Genomic DNA, 20560 nt, shown 5'->3' on the forward strand with positions numbered 1-20560 from the left:
TCTGCCTGTAATGCAGGAGATCCTGGTTTCATTCCTGGGTCATGAAGATCTCCTGGAAAAGGGATAGGCTACCCACTCCAGTATTCATAGGCTTCCCTGGTGGCTCAGATGGTAAAGAATCTGCCTGCAATGCATAAGATCTGGGATCAATCCCTGGGTTGGGAAGATCCCCTGGAGGAGGGCATGGCAACCCACTCCAGTATTCTCACCTGGACAATCCCCATGGACAGAGAAGTCTGGTGGGCTACAGTCCATGGGGTCGCAAAGAGTCAGACATGACTGAGTGACTAAGCACAGCACAGGCCAATATTAAGAGAAAGTACCTGTGATATATTAAGGATCACAGTGTAATCACTTGAGTCCTCAATTAAAAAATAATGCATGTTACTTTTTTCTCTTTAAATGGCACTGTTAAATGAAAAAGCAAGTCATAGAAAAGGAGAAACTTTTTGCAAAATGTATATCCAACACAGAATCTGTATCCAGGATATATAAAAGTCTCTTACAAGTCAAGAAGACAATAAACCAAATTTAAAAATGGGGAAAAATAATTGAACAGACACTATACCAAAAAACCTTTCAGCGACAAACACATGAAAATCTTTTCAACTTCATTAGTCACTGGGGAAATTCAAAATATTCATAATGATATAATATAACATACATCTAATATAATGGCTAAAACAAAAACATATTTACCACACCAAATGTTGACAAAAATGTGGAACAACTAGAATTCTAATACATGGCTGATGGAAATGGAAAATGATACAGCCAGTTTGGTAAGGAGTTTGACATCTTATTAAAATTAAACATGCACTTAACTATGTGTGTATGTGCCCAGTCACTCAGTAGTGTCCAATTCTTTGGGACCCTATGGACTGAAGCCTTCCAGGCTCCTCTGTCCATAGGATTCCCCAGTCAAGAATACTGGAGTGGTTGTCATTTCCTCCTCTAGGGGATCTTCCTGACCTAGGGATCAAATCTGAGTCTCTTGCGTCTCCTGCCCTGGCAGGCAGTTTGTCTACCACTGAGCCATCATGGAAGCCTGTGCATATGACCCAGCGATTTCGCTAATGGGTATTGTAGCAAGAGAAGTAAAAACATATGTTCAAACAAATATTTGTATATGAATGTTAATAGCAGGTTTATTTATAATAGTCAAAATCTAAAAACAATTATCAGTAAATCCTTCAACAGGTAGATTGTTAAACTGTGGTATATCCTTGTAAGGGAATACAACTTTCCAATAAAAGAAATGAATTACTGATCACACAACAGTAACATTATGATAAACCATACATGAAATAAAATTAACTGAATGGACTGCATTCATATAAAATCCTAAAAAGGGGGAAACTGTAGGGGTAGAAAAGGCATCAGTGGTTTCCAGAGGCCATGTGACATGGAGGAAGGAATTAATTGCATAAAGGTATGAGGGAACTTTTGTCTATGATAGAAAAGTCCTATATCATAACAATGATGTACACGAATATATACATTTTCAAAAGTCATCAACTATTACACTTAAAATTGTGAGTTTTATTGTATATAAATTATATCTCAATAAATCTGATTCCTTCAAAAAAACAACCAAACAAAAACAAAGAAAGAAAAGTATGGCATCTAACTATTCACATGGCTTTTAAAAGCTAATCATCTTCTCGTCTCTTATTAATGAAAGCAGACATGCCCTCACCTGTGAAAAATACTTAGCTCTGAGGCAGGCCCAGCACTGGAGGATGTATAAGTGAATGTGGCCAATAAAATGATTTGAAAATTAAATTATTCTTTTTGTGAATATTAAGAATAAAATAAATTTCAATTGTAACATTTCTAAAAATCAAAAGAACCATATAACAATTATTGTTCTGTACGCATCAAAAATACTCACATCAAGAAAGGCAAGGCAAATCAGAGAAACTCCTTCAGATGAAAGGAGATTACAGAGACAAGAAAACAAGAAACATATGATTCTGGACAGAATGCTAATAAAAAAAAATTAATAGCTATAAATGACAGTATTGGAATAGCTGACCAGATTTAAATTTGGAGTACAGATTAGATAAAGAGTATAGTGTCAATTTACATTTTCTGATTTTGATAACTGTATTGTGATTATATAAGTGAATTTCCTTTTTCTTCAGAAATAAAGATGTCAATAGATTTTAGTAGCTATGGGGAATGTTGTCGTCAATTTATTTTCAAATGATTCAGAGAAAGAACAGACTGATGATAGAGATGGGACAAAATGTAAACAATTCATCTGGATAAAGTTTTTCTTGTAATAGTCTAGAAGTCATTTTATTTAAAATAATAGTAAAATAGAATAAAAAATTATATGGGGGAAGAAAACTACAGCCCCAAATGAATCAGAGGCCTACTGCAGTAGTCCAGGGAAGATACAATTAGAACTACATATAATACAACATTAGTATGAATAACTAATTTATATTGTTTCCATATTTACAGTGGAATGGTAAATTTCATTTGTTTTTATCTTTGTTAAAAAATAAGTAATCATGCATTCTATTATGGCTTCTTAAAATTTTTTGCCTACCTTGTGTCCTAAGATTCTAAATTTGTTTAAATTTGTTATTGAAAAGTTGTAGTCCATATATCCTTTGGTAAAATATAAGAAAACAGAAAAACTAGAGTAAGGGAAACTCTAAAAATGGAAATTTAGGTTTCATAAACAGAGGTGGAAGAAATATATTTTCTTAAGATTGTAGTACTAAATCATTCAGAAACCGTTTGGGTTGGTTGTGTCATGCTGTCTTAGGAAAATGAACTAATATAGAAGACTCTTCCAGACAGTCAGATTCAGCGTTGCACAATACTGACTTGACTGCCCATCTCCAGCTTCCTATTCCTTGGAGCACTTCTACTGTCACATCCTGCCATTTAGCAGAAAAGCTGGTATCAGACACTGTTTCCAATACCCTGAACTCAGTTTTCATTCAAGTTCTGTAGGATGATTCAGTTCAGTTCAGTTCAGTTGCTCAGTCATGTCCAGCTCTTTGCAACCCCATGAACCGCAGCATGCCAGGCCTCCCTGTCCATCACCAACTACTGGAGTCCACCTAAACCCATGTCCATTGAGTCGGTAATGCCATCCCACCATCTCATCTTCTGTCATCCCCTTCTCCTCCTGCCCTCAGTCTTTCCCAACATCAGGGTCTTTTCAAGTGAGTCAGCTCTTCGCATCAGATGGCCAAAATACTGGAGTTTCAGCTTTAACATCAGTCCTTCCAATGAACACCCAGGACCGATTTCCCTTAGGATGGACTGGTTGGATCTCCTTGCAGTCCAAGGGACTCTCAAGAGTCTTCTCCAACACCACAGTTCAAAAGCATCAATTCTTCTGTGCTCAGCCCTCTTTATAATCCAACTCTCACATCCATATATGATCATTGGAAAAACCATAGCCTTGACTAGACGGACCTTTGTTGACAAAATAATGTCTCTGCTTTTTAATATGCTGTCTAGGTTGGTCATAACTTTCCTCCCAAGGAGTAAGCATCTTTTAATTTCATGGCTGCAATCACCATCTGCAGTGATTTTGGTTTTAAAGACAACTTAGCACTTACTGACACTCTCTTCCAGAAGGAATTGGACAAATTGACTAAGCATTGATTGAGCTTGAAAAAGAATGAAGATTAGAGCATTTGCATGATGAATCACAAGAACATATGTGAATGTGAATCATGGGAATATCAGCTCTCTCCCCCCACACCTTTGAGATAAACTCTCTAAAGGTTGGGGGAGGGTTGCAAAACAAAGTGAAAGTGATCCAGATACAAGCAAACAGCTGCCCCATCTCCACCCCCTGCCCCAGCCACTACCACACCTGCACATACAAAACTGAAATAAAATCCTGTTACAGATTCATACGACATTGAGAAAGAACAATATATACAATAAGAGCCAACTGTACTTGATACTAATCATTTGTTGTTGTTCAATCGCTCAGTCATGTCCGACTCTTTGCGACCCCATGGACAGCAGCATGCCAGGCTTCTCTATCTAGATATCCAACTGTAATCTTCAATTTCCTTTTCCATAAAATAAGTACTAACAGGAAACCCACTAAAGTCATTTTAATGTTAAAGAAATAAAGTATATAAAACCTAGTGAGATATTTAGCTTATAATAAGTACAGAATAAGTAGAAGCTTGCTACAGTCGGAAAATGAGCTTTTATGTTTAATTTATATGTTGAATAAATTCATATTTATGACAGTCTCAAGGATCTACCCCAACACTGAGTATCCCAGTTTATCCACTCCACTTTTTTTTTTTTAAAGGTACTGAAATTATATTAAAACCAAGGTCTGATGCAAAGGAAAGAAAAAAAAAAAAACACAACTGAAGCATAAATATGATAAAAGAAAGAAATTAAAGGGAGCCCTAGAGATATTTGTTTATTAGGAAAATACACAGAAAAATGCAGCTTCAACGTGCTTCTTTCATCCTCAAATGCAGCCTCATCATCTTCTACAATGAGGCAGCTTGGGCTCCTTGGAAGGAGCTCTGGCAAGAAAACCAGGCTGTCAGATCTTAAATTTTGGCTAACCACTAGCTAACCATGTAACCCTGAGATAATAATGTAATTTATTCCCAGGGTTCTTGTGAGAATTAAATGAGATAAAGATGGAAAGCAATAAAGTGAATATGTACTGATGATATCTGCCCAACAAAGAAGTAGCTAGAACTCTATCCGGTAACGTAATGTTCTCATCACCCTGCATATTTCCATGATCACTAATTTGAAAAATCAGACAAAAACCAAAGCCCATCATCTTTGGTTCTAATATATAAAACTTGTGTACCTTATAAACTGCCAAATGCAAGGCTGTAAATCCATTTCTTGTCAGTCGAGATGGGCGGAGACCTTTTAACATAAGGGTTCTAATATGTGACTTGTTGCCTTAGAGAGAAAAAAGTTGAGAAAAGTCAAATTGTGGAGATAGACTAAAGGACTTAAAAATCTTTAAGTTAATCTGTAGTGGAATGATAAACATCACACCAATGTATGAAAATGCTAGACTGCTGTTCTGCAGGCCATTTGTTAAGTTTTCAGTTAATCAACAGCCTTACTTATTAGTGAACATTTCTACTACTACATTTATAAAACTTTGTATCAGTGCTGTGTATTTTAATGAATTTATGCTACATTTTTTATCTGGTGCTCTTCTAATAGTACTTTAAAAAGTAAAAACATGAAAACATTCACCCTAGTAAATGATTTAATATTTGTGAAAAAGCTTAGATAGAAATCAGAACATCACTACACCATTAGTTTATTTAGATCAGAGAAATATGGAGGAAATGACTAAGGTTGGAAAGGTGTGTTTACATTTGGGAAGATATGTTGTTTGGGGAGTGGTGATGGGATATATTTAGAGTCAATACTTATACATTAGTTTTCTTTTAAAAACTGAGTCCAAAGCATACTAGCTTGGATTAACAAAAAAAAGTATTCATTTACCAATTCAGTAAATTTACTGAGTACCTACTATATGCCAGGGACCATCCTAGATGCTTGGGATACATTAATGAATGGAACAGAACAAGTTATGAACCAAATTTCACTTAGTCTTCACTTTGACTAATTTTCACTTTGGGATTTTGTCTTTGGCATTTATTACCTTCTATATATTTTACTGCAGATTGTGAACCAATTGCTAGATGATGTTTTGGGGAATTCTTTAAGTGCATCTGAACTTAACCTAATCCCTGACTAGCATGCCTGATACTGAAAAAATGTCTTTAAAAATTTTTCCAAGCATACCTGATTCAAGGTAGGAACACAATGAAACTTAAATTTGGAGCTAAATCAATTGGAATATCTGTCTAGAAGTTAGTTACTTCTTCACCTGAAGCAAAGCAAAATAAAAAACTGAGTATGAATAGAATTCTCTTGTAGACTATCAAGCAGCTCAAATCACTGACCATGTATACATATAACTAGTTTACAGAGTATTGAGTTCCAAGCACTCACCTCCACAAATGCAACATAAATGAAGTAGAGACAGACCATTTTCTGTGCGGTAATTTAAATTGACTTTACTGAAGGCATCATCAGAGCTAAAAAAAAAAAAAAAAAAAAAATTTACAGATAATTACAAATTTCAGCTTTTAGTTTATCATTTTCTCATTTGAAAAATTATAATATGAATCTTGTTACTACAAATTCAGAAATATGTCTTTTATAGGATTCTTATGTACCTAGAAAAAATAATTTTGATTATACCTCTAGATGAAGAGGGGCTTCCCTAATGGTTCAGCAGTAAAGGATCTGCCTGCCAATGCAGCAGATGTGAATTCAATCCCTGGGATGGGAAGATCCCCTAGAGAAGGTAATGGCAACCCACTCCAGTATTATTGCCATGGACAGAGGACCCCAGTGGGCTACAGTCCACGGGGTAGCAAAGAGTCAGACATGACTTAGTGATCAACAATAACTAGCTGAAGAACAATTAAAATCATGAGAAATAATATTAGAAGTTTGAGAGATCAAGTTTAAATTAATGATTCTCATACAAGGTATGTTCTATGTATAATTTGAACTTCTCAGGGCACCCTGATGAATTAAAATTTATGTATAAGTAGAAAACACAGATATTTGAAAGGAAACTCATTTCTCTTACAATCAACACCTTATATAATACTTATGGAGAAATTCAAGAAATTCTCTCCAAAAAGAAAAAAAAAAAAAGTAGCATTAGATAAGATTCTGGAGACAGGAATAGAGTCCCAATGTATTACAAATTCTGCCTGAAGGAAAATTTTCTTATACTCTGACTGGGTCAGATTTCACAGATAAAGAAGGTCTAAACTCTGATAGGGTACTATGATACAGTCCCAGGTGAAAAGAGAAGTAGTGCTACTGATTCAATTAATGAAATCCTTGACTTTGTCTGAACAAAGACCATTGCCCCAGGAGGGCCCTAGAGAGCCATAGGTAGCCTTTGAAAAAAATGTAAAGCTAAAATTCTTGACCTCTTGAGGTCACTGGTACTGCCAGGACATTTTTTCAGTAGATATGAGATCACATCTTTGGCCTCCCAGTTTAATTCCAGGCTGCCTCCTGCCATTTAAATCTCCAGCAGCTTTAGTGAGATAGCAAAGTCTTTAGTGAATAAGCCTTCTATTATCATTCGTAAAGTACGTACACTTGAAAGGTACTATGAATTCAGAACATTATTATCAAGGCATCCAGTTAAAAACTTCAAAAGCTATTGAAATTTTAAAACAGAAAAAGAAAAGGTGCTATTCTCCAGAGTGCTGCTAAAAAGAGAAGGCTCTAATTCTAGGGAATGTGAAGGATCTCAGTAAAATGGTTTAATTAGTAACGGCAAGTCCAGTGGTTTGTTTTCAGAGACAGGAGAATATTCCAGAATTTTCCCACACCCTTAGCCTTCTTGCTTCAACTTCTCAGTAGTAAAATCCATAGACATATTTCCTCATATTGAGAAACATACTTCAACTTACTTTGGAATGCCACACATAGAAGTACAATAAATTCCAAGTCATTTTTACTAATTGTTAATATAGCAAGGAGCCCAGGATTTCATGAAAAATAGTTAAGAATTTAACTTGCTTCTATTTGCACTTTCTCCTACCTCAATGAACAATGCAAAAAAAAAAAAAAAAAAAAAAAAGTCGGATGAAAACACCACTATTTAAATTGTCTACCCAAATGAGCCTAATTGTAAATGGTATACCTATTTCATAGTATGAATGGAAATTTTACGAAATAATTTGGTTCTTGGAAATAAATGGCTTTAGGCTGAGCTATACATCTAAATTCTGAAAGTTAATTGTATTATAGATGTGTTGGAGATATTTCATTGATAGGTAATCCTAAAAAAAGTGCACTCAGTAGCCCAGACTTGGAAATGCATTCACAGACATCTTCTCTATAATTATGATTTCAAATAACACTGGTTTTCTGAAGAACTGAACTCAACTTTCAAAGCTAGGTAGATTGGACTTTTCTCTTAAAATCTGTAGGAAATTAGTGCCCATAATGGGCTTCCCTGATGGCTCAGATGGTAAAAATCTGCCTGCAATGCAGGAGACCTGGGTTTGATCCCTGGGTGGGGAAGATGCCCTGGAGAAGAGAATGAATGACTCCAGTATTCTTGCCTGGAGAATTCCATGGACAGAGGAGCCTGGCAGGCTACAGTCTATGGGATCTTAAAGAGTCAGACAAGACTGAGAGACTAACATTTTCACTTTCAGTGTCCATAATAAAAAGGAAAAGAAAACTGTAAGTAGCAACTGAAGATTGCTCTGAACTGCTTTGGCTTTTCTTCCTTGGTCCTGTCATCATCCAGCAAAGGAAACACACAATAAGAATACAAGACAGAATACAGAGCATTGGAGTGGGGCAGGAGAGGGAAGCCTTCTGTTAAATGTAAAGAACTATATAAAATCTTCAGCCTAAGAGAGAATGGGAGAAAGTACTTTCTTGTGAGCTAACTATAATGGAATATATGACAAATGCTGAAAGAAGATAGAACTTGAGAGTTCCTCTGGAGTAATAAACCCTTAAGTAAATTAGTTTGTCAGTGTGTATCTCTAATATTATGCAGCAATACCTACCATGTTTTGATGTTTTAAAAGTGGAAGAAATCATTTCAGCAGTGTAAGTATTTAAATCATGGGCCTTGTATATACACCAGGATTGAAATCCTGTTTCTGTTTTTTTAAGTAGTATTTTTTCCCCCTCCAATTAGAGCAAGTTATTTAACCTCCTCAAGCTTCGTTTTCTTTAGTTACAAAATTATTAAAATGATTCATATGACATTGCATTGTGAAGAAAATGAGATTAAGTACTTACTACATTATTTGGTACATGATATGTTATTAAATATTATTTTGATTTTTAGCAAGTTTACTGTGAATATGTGACTTTCCTTTTGTAGTCTAAATCTTGAGAGAATTTTAGCACAGTTTTCAAACTGAGTTTGACCTTCTTTGACCTCTCACATTTGACAACCTGTAAGTTTCCCTATTTTGACTAAGTTCACTGTCGCGACACCTAGCACCTATCAGTGATTCAGAGCAACACTCAGTGAATCACAGTGCAGACTATCACGGTTTTGTGATGCAAGTCCAGCAGCATCATTATTATGGGAAAGGTATTAACACTAAAGCAATTAAAAGAACAACAAAATCCAAAGGAAAAAAGGTTGTGCTGAAAATCATTTTACTGAGAAGATAGACTTAATTGCTTTCTTTTTCCATGATCTAGCTTTGATGATATATTCAATCAGTCTGGCACAGCATCTACTGAACATCAACTGTGTGCTCCACTTCTGTTCTTAATGCTTGTTTCAGGTTGTTTTCAACAGTCTATTTGATAGAAACTACTCACTAATTCCCAGATCATTTAAGTGCATCATTCTTGGGAATATGTGTACTAGATAGAATCCTGCAACTGATCTTAGCATTAATCCTGATCTCTAATGCTCCAAGCCACTTTGCAAAGGAAGTACATATTGAATAAACAGAAAAGTAAAGTGCTAACATCCAGTGTTTTATTTTTTAAAAATACCAAATGAATGTCTATTTACATAAGACTGAAAATATGAATTAATTAGAGACTTTTTATTTACCAATCATTCTTTAACTTATTAAATCGTATACTAGACTTGACCATTCATAAGTGAATCAGTAGTAGTGGTGGTCTAGTCGCTAAGTTGTGTCCTACTCTTGCAACTCCATGGACTGTGACCTGACCCAGGAATCAAACCCGCACATCCTTCCTTACAGGTGTGAATCAGTATACAGTGCTAAATAGCATTCTGTCAAAACTGAGCTGTAGTCTCTTACTTTTGTTTTCCTCTTGAATTCTTGAATTCTACTCTCCCTAAACTCATGCAGCTTCTGTGAATGCCAACAAAATGAATAAGCAGAAAATAGACTCCCACAGTGGCAGTCAAGTGCAATTTTAATAGTAAAATTTTAATCTAAATTTTAATGACTGGAATGTAATTTTTTAATGAGAGTAACTTTGGGGCTATATTTGAATTCTAATTCTTACTTCCCACTTGCTTATAGTCAAATATTTCTGTTTTGACACATGCAATTAAAGTATTCAAGATTTTAAAGCAATCATTCCTGGGATAGATATTTCTTTTTCTCTTCTTCTGCTTCTTCTAAGGAACTGTATATGTCAAATTTGCTGCCAAATGAATATCACTTACATATTCTAATATTCTAAGCTCAATTTATTTTTTAATTCTCCCTTACATTTTTCATCACCTGCCATGCCATACTGTAACTTAACATATCCTAATAAGTTCACAATGCTTGCTGGGGCATGAATGAAGTTCCTAATTAAAATGAAGTCACTATTATGAATATACTTCTAATAATAAATTCTGTCCTTAATCATTAAAAATGGTTGTTTTGTGTCCAAAGGTTACTTTCTTTGTTGTAACATAATGAACTCTTTCCTTAGCCTTTATCTTTTATCCTGAAAAGTAGTAGTTTTGTGATCCAATTAAACTTCTTCTCATGATCCCATCCTTTCAAGGAAATATGTGACATGATCACAAATGGAAACTTATTAAAATTTAACATTTGAACACTTGGCAAAGGCAAAATCTAAAGATAGGTAGATACATTTCTTAAATTAATTCATTGGCTGAAATGTAGGTAAAGGCAAAGAAGGTAGAAAGAAGGCCAAATTTTGTTATGGGCCATCTAGTTTCCAAAATTGATCATTTAGGTTTCAAACGGCTGGTTGTAACTTCTTGTGTAGTTTTTAAAAGATGCTGCTGATACCCACCCACCCAAAAAACCCTAATAAAAACAGAAAAGTCATCAATAAGACCTATTCCCAGGATGTATATCCAAGAAATACACATAAACGTATTTCTCCAGTATCTCCCAGATCAAGTTTGCAAACTAACACTATGAAGCATATTCATTCTTTCATTTATACATTAAAAAATTATTGAGATACGGTGGTAGATAAAGAAGAGTTGGGGATTCCCTGGTAGCTCCGCTGGTAAAGAATCTGACTGTAATGCAGGATACCCTGGTTTGATTCCTGGGTTGGGAAGATCTGCTGGAGAAGGGATCACCTACCCACTCCAGTATTCTTGGGCTTCCTTAGTGGTTCAGCTGGTAAAGAATCTGCCTGCAATGCGGGAGACCTGGGTTTGATCCCTGGGTTGGGAAGAATCTCTGGAGAAGGGAATGGCTACACACTCCAGGATTCTGGCCTAGAGAATTCCATGGACTGTAAAGTTCATGAGGTTGTAAAGAGTTTTTGACATGTTACTGTATTCCTGGAGCTAAATGATATCAAAGAAAAAAAAAAAAAAAGGACAGAATGGTATGGACCTAACAGAAGCAGAAGATATTAAGAAGAGGTGGCAAGAATACACAGAAGAGCTATACAAAAAAGATCTTCATGAACTAGATAACCACAATGGTGTCATCATTCACCTAGGGCCAGACATCCTGGAATGCAAAGTTAAGTGGGCCTTAGGAAGCATCACTATGAACAAAGCTAGTGGAGTTGATGGAATTCCAGCTGAGCTATTTCATATCCTAAAAGATGATGCTATGAAACTGCTGCACTCAATATGCCAGCAAATTTGGAAAACTCAGCAGTGGCCATAGGACTGGAAAAGGTGTTTTCATTCCAGTCCCAAAAAAAGGCAATGCCAAAGAAGGTTCAAACTACTGCATAATTGCACTCCTCTCACATGCTAACAAAGTAATGCTCAAAATTCCCCAAGCAAGGCTTCAACAGTACATGAACAGTGAAATTCCAGATGTTCAAGCTGGATTTAGAAAAGGCAGAGGAACAAGAGATCAAATTGCCAACATCCGTTGGATCACAGAAAAAGCAAGAAAGTTCCAGAAAAACATCTACTTCTGCTTTATTGACTATGCCAAAGCCTTTGACTTTGTGGATCGCAACAAACTGTGGAAAATTCTTAAAGAGATGGGAATACCAGACCATCTTACCTGTCTCCTGAGAAATATGCAGGTCAAGAAGCAACAGTTAGAACTGGACATGGGACAAAAGACTGGTCGAAATTGGAAAAGAAGTATGTCAAGGCTAAATATTGTCACCTGGCTTATTTAACTTATATGAGACTACATCATGCAAAATGCTGGGCTGAATGAAGCACAAGCTGGAATCAAAATCACTGGGAGAAATATCAATCACCTCAGATATGCAGATGACACCACCCTTATGGCAGAAAGCGAAGAGGAATTAAAGAGCCTTTTGTATGGTGAAAGAGGAGAGTGAAAAAGTTGGCTTAAAACTCAACGCTCAAAAAACAAAGATCATGGCATCTGGTCCCATCACTTCATGGCAAATAGATGAGGAAACAGTGGCAGACTTTATTTTCTTGGATTCCACAATTACTGCAGATGGTGACCTCAACCATGAAATTAAAAGACACTTGCTCCTTGAAAGAAAAGTTATGAGCAACTTAGACAGCATATTAAAAAGCAGAGACATTACTTGCCAACTAAGGTCCATAAGGTCAAAGCTGTGGTTTTTCCAGTATCATATATGGATGTGACAGTTGAACCATATAAAAGGCTGAATGCCTAAGAATTGATGCTTTTGAACTATGGTGTTGGAGAAGACTCTTGAGAGGTCCTTGGACTGCAAGGAGATCCAACCAGTCCATCCTAAAGGAGATCAGTCCTGGGTGTTCATTGGAAGGACTGATGTGAAGCTGAAGCTCCAATACTTGGCCACCTGATGAGAAGAACTAAGAACTGACTCATTGGAAAATACCCTGATGCTGGGAAAGATTTAGTGCAGAAGGATAAAGGGATGACAGAGGATGAAATGGTTGTATGGCATCACGACCTTGATGGACATTAGTTTGAGCAATCTCTGGGAGTTTATGATGCACAGAGAAGCCTGGCATGCTGAAGTCCATGGGGTCACAAAGAGTTGGACATGATTGAGCAACTGAAGTGAAATGAAAGTAGTTAAGGAAAATAAAATGGATATAATAAGAATTCTTACCTCATAGGGTTATTTTGAGGTTTAAATGAGTTAGATCTTTTAAGACTTTTGTAAGTACTAGTGCTATAATAATTATTTTTACTAGAGTGTTGAGACTATTGGTATTAATTATTTTAACCTTTTTATTATTTTGCTTTGCATTTGAGAAGAGGGATAGGAAAGTAGAAAGGGAAGAAGAAGGTAGCATGTGATGGGAGGGAAGATCGGAAGGAGGATAAAATGGAGAAAGCCAGTAAAACTGAGTGAAGTACGAAGTAAAGAGAAAGAGGCAGAGAGAGAGAGAGTGAGTGAGAGTTTGAGATCAAGCTGCTTGAGTGTTTTTGCACAATATTCCTGTAAAACTATTATTCATAACAAGTTTTACTTAGTAGTAGTAGTGTTAGTTGTTCAGTCCTGTCCAACTCTTTGCAACTCCATGGACTGTAGCCCACCAGGCTCGTCTGTTCATGGAATTCTCCAGGCAAGAATATTGGAGTGGGTTGCCATTCCCTTCTCCAGGGGATTTTCCTGACTCAGGTATTGAACCCGGGTCTCCTGCATTGTGAGCAGATTCTTTACCATCTGAGCCACCAGGAAACCCCACTAAGTTTTATGTAGACAAGCAAGAAAGTATATAGTGAGGTAAACAGTCTTGGGATAGTGTGAATTCTCTGCTTTTTGGTTTGCGATCTTTTTGTTTGTTTGTTGTTTGTTTTCTGTTTCATTGTTAATTAACACAATGCACTCACCAAACATACCAAATAATCTTTCACTCAATTTTATTAAGATGCAATTTCCTCCCTCAACACTCTACTTAGCGCCCTGATAGAGAATTTCACTCTTTTTAGGCAAGATCAGCCTGTATTGTTTCTGGAGCTATTCATTTTATAACAGCTAAATTTCATAATTGTTTATAGTTCTGAAAAAGTAGATTTAGGGGGGATATTTCATTTGTTGGATAAGTATGGTGGACTGCAGCTGGGCCTAGAGGAACTTTTCAGGAAGAAAAGAAGCAGGAAGATACAACTCAGAAAATGCCTTCATTATTTTTCTCTTTCCTTTTTTTTTTTTAAATTCCTCTTAACATTGCAACTGCTTTCTCATGGGATAAACTTTTGACTATTTTTATTTAGTAAACCTAATCAATTTCAAAGTGAGACAGTTCACAATTTCAAAGTGTTAATACACTATTGACCAAAGTGTATCTATTCAATGTCAAAATAAGGTTAAAAATGAGAAAAAAAATAGGGTTCTTCTGATTATGTTGAAAAGTGATAGCACTGAAAAATTATAACTTCTTTGGGGATCTCTTTATAGATATATTACAGATTAAGCAGGTAAAAAGTAGGCTTGATGATGAAATCAGAAAAACATAGTTCTAAAATTTCTAAAGACTTAAAAACGTTGAAACAAAACAATTAAATTGGAAGTCCTTCAAAAGTTGCATGTGGAAAGCCAACTTATAAGTGGTTTACAAAGATCGTGGAAGAAGTCCATGTATCACCAAGGGGTGGGAGTGGGATTGTAAATTATATTCCTCCGCTACCACATGTAGCGACAGTACTAATACACAGGACATAGCAAAACTGTACAGTGGCATTGTGAAGGTGAAAAGTTTTCAAATATAATATTATCCATATTTATTTTCCCTCCAGTATGGGATGGGAGAGAAGAACAGAGGGAGGGAAAAAGAGGGAAAGGTAGTGAAAGTGAGTAAGGTACTAAGTTAGAGAGAACTATGTGTAACCTGGTTCAAGCCAGTTTCACTTGATTAGCCTCATTTTCTTCAGTTATAAAATGGTAAGTGCAATACATAACCCAGAAAGATGTGAACATAAATAATGATGATTAGTTTTTAACTAACATTTTTGAGTGTTGTCCATGTGACAGTTACGGTGCTCAAAGCACCTTACATGTATACAATTACAATTATATGAGTTCAGTTCAGTTCAGTTGCTCAGTCGTGTCTGACTCTTTGCGACCCCATGAATTGCAGCATGCCAGGCCTCCCTGTTCATCACCAACTCCTGGAGTTCACTCAAACTCACATCCATCGAGTTGATGATGCCATCCAGACATCTCATCCTCTGTCGTCCCCTTCTCCTCCTGCCCCCAATCCCTCCCAGCATCAGAGTCTTTTCCAATGAGTCAACTCTTCACATGAGGTGGCCAAAGTACTGGAGTTTCAGCTTTAGCATCATTCCTTCCAAAGAACACCCAGGGCTGATCTCCTTTAGGATGGACTGGTTGAATCTCCTTGCAGTCCAAGGGACTCTCAAGAGTCTTTAAAATACCTAGGTGCATGCCTGACAAATGGTAGGCATTAAACTGTCAATTTGTTTTCAAGTGATATACAAATAGGTATTACAAATAAATACAACTATAGATAAAGCTGAATACACAAAGAAGCTGTCTTTAGTGAACATATATATTAATACCAGTTAATAGACAGACCTGTAAATTGATAACACCAAGTAGTAAGTGTTATTATATTGATAAACACAAAGAACAGAAATGGTGCAGAGGAGGAAATAACCACACAATGTACTTCAGGGTACCACTTTAGTCTTTCCTTCTTCTGCTTCTCTATTTACTCATCTTTTCCAGTCTCTCATCTATTATCTTAAGAAATGTTCAATATTAAGAGTAAATGCAACTTTATTATGGAAGATGAAGGAACATTCAATTTCCATTCCTCTTCTTTCCCATATCAAGTTCCCTTTGCAAAGCTGCTATAAATTAGCATAATCAATCATCTTTTAGCTCTTTTTGTCTTTTTTAAGTTTAGCACTTATATTGCTTTGTATTATGTTGTGAGTGAAAGCTATACTGGAGATTGTATATTTGATGTGACATAAGTCAGTAACTGAACTGAATTCTTGCTTTATGAGGCAGAAAGTCTCTTTTAATGAATGGGATTAGTTGCTATAAAGAAACTTCAACAAATGAAAACAACCAAAAAACTGCAAAAACAAAACAAAAAAACACCAGACAAACTTATGTTTGCACTAGTGATCCTTCATCTATGACTCTAGTATTAAATGATTCATTTTAGGTACTTGATAGTTTTCCTGCCATCTGCCTGTTCAGAGGAAGCCTGATGTCAAGCAGCATAACAGAGTTGTCCATCACTGAAGCACTCCTTACATTACATAAAGCATGAATCAAAATGAGAAAGAGTCTAAGATTTAACAGCTAAAATGTCCTAGATGCTCAATTAAATATGATCTCATACAATATTTGCTGTCAGTCACTCATTTGTGTCTGACTCTTTGCAATCCCATGGGCTGCAGCCCGTCAGGCTCCTCTGTCCATGTAATTCTGCTTAAACTTAATTACTTTTAAAATTTTGGTGTGTGAGCCAATGGGTAAGACAATTTATAATATATTCTCAATACTCCATTTTTTTCTTTGCTTGTCATCTATCATTTTATTCTAGAGAAAAGAAAAAAAATCTCAGAACTTTGCCTTAGGCAGGATTGACTTTCTCTCCCTCTGATGCTGTTTGCCTTGATAGCAGAGCAGAGGACTCATGTTTTGTTTGTTTGTTTGCTTCCTTGTCTCTCTATAGACCATACTAGTTGCCTTGCTTTCTGTTTTCATGTACCTCATCCCTTTATCAATATCACAGAAAGCAGAGTTCTCAGTGCAACTTAGATATTTTTCTAGAAGTGTCGTTTCCAAACCTTAGCTGAAGTATCATTTTTCGTATGCAAAGGTATTACCTGGGAGAGCTTGTTAAAAGTTCAGGTCTCTGGAAATCAGCCCCAGAGATTCTGATTCACTTGATATGGGATAGAATGATGGAATCTAAAATTTTTGTTAGAAAACTGTGGGAGGTCCTTAGCCCTTGGAGAGACATAATTCTAGGCTGTGGGTAATCCTGGCCTCAGCCTTATTATTACTTCTGGATAATGGGACATTTCTACAGCTTCTTTAACAGCTTCAGCACCAGGCTACCAATCTTCCTTTCCTCAAAATGCCCTACCATCTTTGACATCCATTTCGATGAACTTTCTAATACTCTAGTCCGAAAAATGTTCTAATCCCTCTTGATCGCAAGCTTTAAAAGTTATATATCAGATTTTGGCACTATTTTGAATTGTTTCAACATTTTACATTTTTATTTTTGAAGATGTCTTCTTGATGTAAAAAACACTTTATCCTAATTTTATCACTCTTTAACTTTGAATAAACTTGTCAAATTTACTCCTACTTGTCAATAAGGTGTTCAGTCTTTCAAACTGCCCTTATTTATCCAATTAATCATGATAATCAATACCTCCAATTATTCAATGCATACTGTGCATTAGGCCCTGTATTCATAATTTGACATCATTTTTTAAAGTCTTGTGAGGCTGTAATTACATTTTACAGTGTAAATGAGGCTCAAGGAGATAAAGCAATATAACCAAGGATACATTGCTTGTAAATGCTGACTGAAACAGCTAAACACAGTAAAAAAAAAAAACAGCTTTTTTACTCTACTTAGAGAAGATGGCCAAGACATAAAGTTTTCTTGGTTGTAGTAGACTTTCCATGGTACTCATCCATTCTTGCCTACATATACTTACTTAACTCTGCCTTTTATCTGGAATGCTTTATAAAAACCAATGAATAATAAAGACATCAAACTTCATATTTTTTATATTTGGAAACTGTTCTGTTTTTCCTTCCACTTTGTGCTTGTCATAGACTGTCTTCTGTGAGATATCTATATATGTGTTTCCCCTCAACAAGATTGTGAACTCCTGGAACAAGAATCAGGATGTGGTAGGAAAAGCTCTCTCTATGGAGCTGGGTGGACCTTGCTACAAATCATAGTTCCAATACTTGACCAAATGATCTTGACAAGATCCATCGTCTCTACTCCTTAGTTTATTATCCACCAGAATGAATATTTCCTATCACACAGGGTCATGGTGATGATTTAATAATGAATGGTTCATATTTGATGTATCTGGAATATCACCTTGAATATAGCTGGCACAATAAATTCTGAACTATAAGTTACACTGATTCCTGTCTTTCACCTATGCCCCCTACAATACTAATCTGCAAAAAGGAGGTCACATTCATCACATATAGTAGAAATAGAGGAGAAAAGTAGGCCAAAACAGGACCTGTAGAAACAGCTACTTATTGTTGATATGATTTGAGAGAAAAAGTACATTTCAAGCTTAATCCTTAGATGGATATGTCTGTTTAAATTAGCCTTGACATATTTGCATAATACTTCCCAAATTAAAAAAAAAATGACAAATAAAGTTGAGGAAAATCTCCAATTTAATCACATCTTATTCAGCATATTTATCTGAGTCAATAAGAACTAGAGGACTTATGATTAAGTTCTATATTCATAGCTTTTTTCCAACAAAATTAATATGTATGCATAAATCTGTTGTACCACAGTGTCAGTCACATCTCTATAGGAATTTCAAATGTTTTCCCGTAAGACCGTATGTGATAATACTTGCAAAAGCCATCCCAGGGTATCTCATCAAAGTGTCAAAATGGATTTAATCATTTTGGGCTAAATAACATAGAGAATTAACTATTTCCCAAACTATAAACTGAATACTTGTGAAGGCCTTATTAAACCACTGACAATTTTATATCAACTATATTATACATGGGTAGTTTTATTTGCCAGTTATGTGAGCTTTGTATGTTTACTGTATCTTAAATTTTTCTTAAAAATATGTCATTTGGTCGTTGCTTTATTACCTTTATTTTCCAAGTAAAATGGATAGAGTTCTTTGTTATAAAAGTATTATATGATTAACACAACTATAAGTGAACATGGCTAATTGGCCTTCATGGAACTTTTCCTCAGTCAGGCAGCTAACTCAAATTGACTCTCCAAAATATATTGTTTCTCAATGCCACATTCAATTTCTCCAGAAGGTTGCTAGTGTGTATAAGGGCTCTGCCCCTCTTTTCTGAACATTTTGTGTCTTACAAGGTTGTGACACTATGCCAGATTATTTTTATCTTGTTATCATGGAACAAAACCCAGTGAAAGCCTGAAGCCAATATTACACATTGTTATATGATTGTTCAAGGGCAGAGCGATACTCAGTTTCATTAAGAGACAGCCTTTCAATGTCAAGGGACCAAAGGGTTTGATAAATCTGGAGTTCTCCGGTAGTCCAAAAAGAAAAATGTGGCCAGTATTCCATCACCATTTGAGAAGAGAAGTCTTAGTGTTTGTTGATGGCATGGCTTATAAGAGTGATCTAATTCTAGAGATTATTCAGATCAGCAACAGTTTGTTTTCAAAGGCTAACCTTCAGGTTCCTCTCTCTTAAACTTAAGTGATGGGAAGAGGCAAGGCATATTTTAAGGAGGCAAGATATTTGTATTTTAGGGACTATATGAATGGTCAGGGGCTATATGAAAGGTTAGAATATAACCTTATATTCTAAGGTTAATGTTGAAGGTTACGTGAGTTGCATTTTTAAACATAGGTATAGGTAAAAACTAGATCAACAATGAAGACACATACATAGAAATAATAACTCTGACAACTTTACCCAAATATATGCCTCAGTTCTGTAAGTTCTTTTTCTTTGATCTGCAGATCATCTTCTAATCTTTCTATTACAATAACATAAGATTCACTGACTTTCTTCTTCCATTCATCTAGTAAAGAAAAACAAAAAGGGACTGATTCATAGCTGTGCTTTGCAAAATGTAGACACAGCTCATAACATACAAGTGATTAAAACTCTGTTCTTACTCTGAATTAAACAATACTTAATTTAAATTACTGATTGGGTTTAAAATGCAGATGTTTATATTTAAAAGGCAATCATATAGAATTGTAGTAATTAAAAACCCATTCAATACTGGATAATATATTTATATAGAAGAATATATTTGACTTATTTCATTTGATTTTATTGCATTATAATTATAGCAATCTCTAGTTGCTAGACAAGAGTTTTTAGGTTTTAAGTACTAGATACTTAAGATGTAATCCTAAAATCCCTATATTCAACAGCATTCCAAATTTTTTTCTATAGCATTATACCTAGGAACTAAAACACTATAGTATTATAAGAAATTTTGTTTTTTTTCTAAAGATCTTTCAGAGAAAAAATAATTTGAGTTCAGATAATCTTAACACTTTTGCATAAATTTTGTCTTGTCCTCTTGCAAAAATTAGCAGATATTCCAGCGAAATGTTAACTATATATAATACCTACTGAATTATATTACATTTAAAGATATAGGAATAATTACCAGTACAAGTTTGCGTTGGTCTGGATTTATAATTTCCCATTTGTTAGAAGTTTCTTCTTTTCCCCAGTGCAGTTCCTGAGGTTGCAAGATTCCAAGTTCAAGTGCAGTGACAGTCCAGTTGAAAAATACTTTGATAGTCTGGCTAAAAATAAGCTGACTGCCAAATGGAATGTCATGAACAATTACAAAGAACTAAATAGTTTGTGGTTTCAAGGGTGAAATCATGAAAGGAATTAATCAGTCTATTTAAAAGAACTATAGCAAAGATAAAGAGTAAATGTTTCCATATGATTATTTGCCTCCATCC

At 35.4% G+C, this 20560-nt stretch overlaps 1 protein-coding gene across 1 annotated transcript in view; it reads right to left on the reverse strand.

Moving 5' to 3' along the window:
* TNNI3K (TNNI3 interacting kinase) overlaps window positions 1-20293 on the reverse strand; it is a 326898-nt gene extending 306605 nt beyond the window's left edge. The window contains exons 1-4 of the mRNA XM_055585475.1: window positions 20254-20293; window positions 19542-19650; window positions 6004-6089; window positions 4832-4929 (exon numbers count right to left, since the gene is read on the reverse strand). Of these exons, the coding sequence (XP_055441450.1) occupies window positions 4832-4929; window positions 6004-6089; window positions 19542-19650; window positions 20254-20293 (333 nt within the window). The remainder of the gene's footprint in view (window positions 1-4831; window positions 4930-6003; window positions 6090-19541; window positions 19651-20253) is intronic.
* Between the last annotated feature and the right edge of the window lie 267 nt (window positions 20294-20560).

Source organism: Bubalus kerabau, chromosome 6, assembly GCF_029407905.1.
Source record: "Bubalus kerabau isolate K-KA32 ecotype Philippines breed swamp buffalo chromosome 6, PCC_UOA_SB_1v2, whole genome shotgun sequence".
Classification (NCBI taxonomy): domain Eukaryota; kingdom Metazoa; phylum Chordata; class Mammalia; order Artiodactyla; family Bovidae; genus Bubalus; species Bubalus kerabau.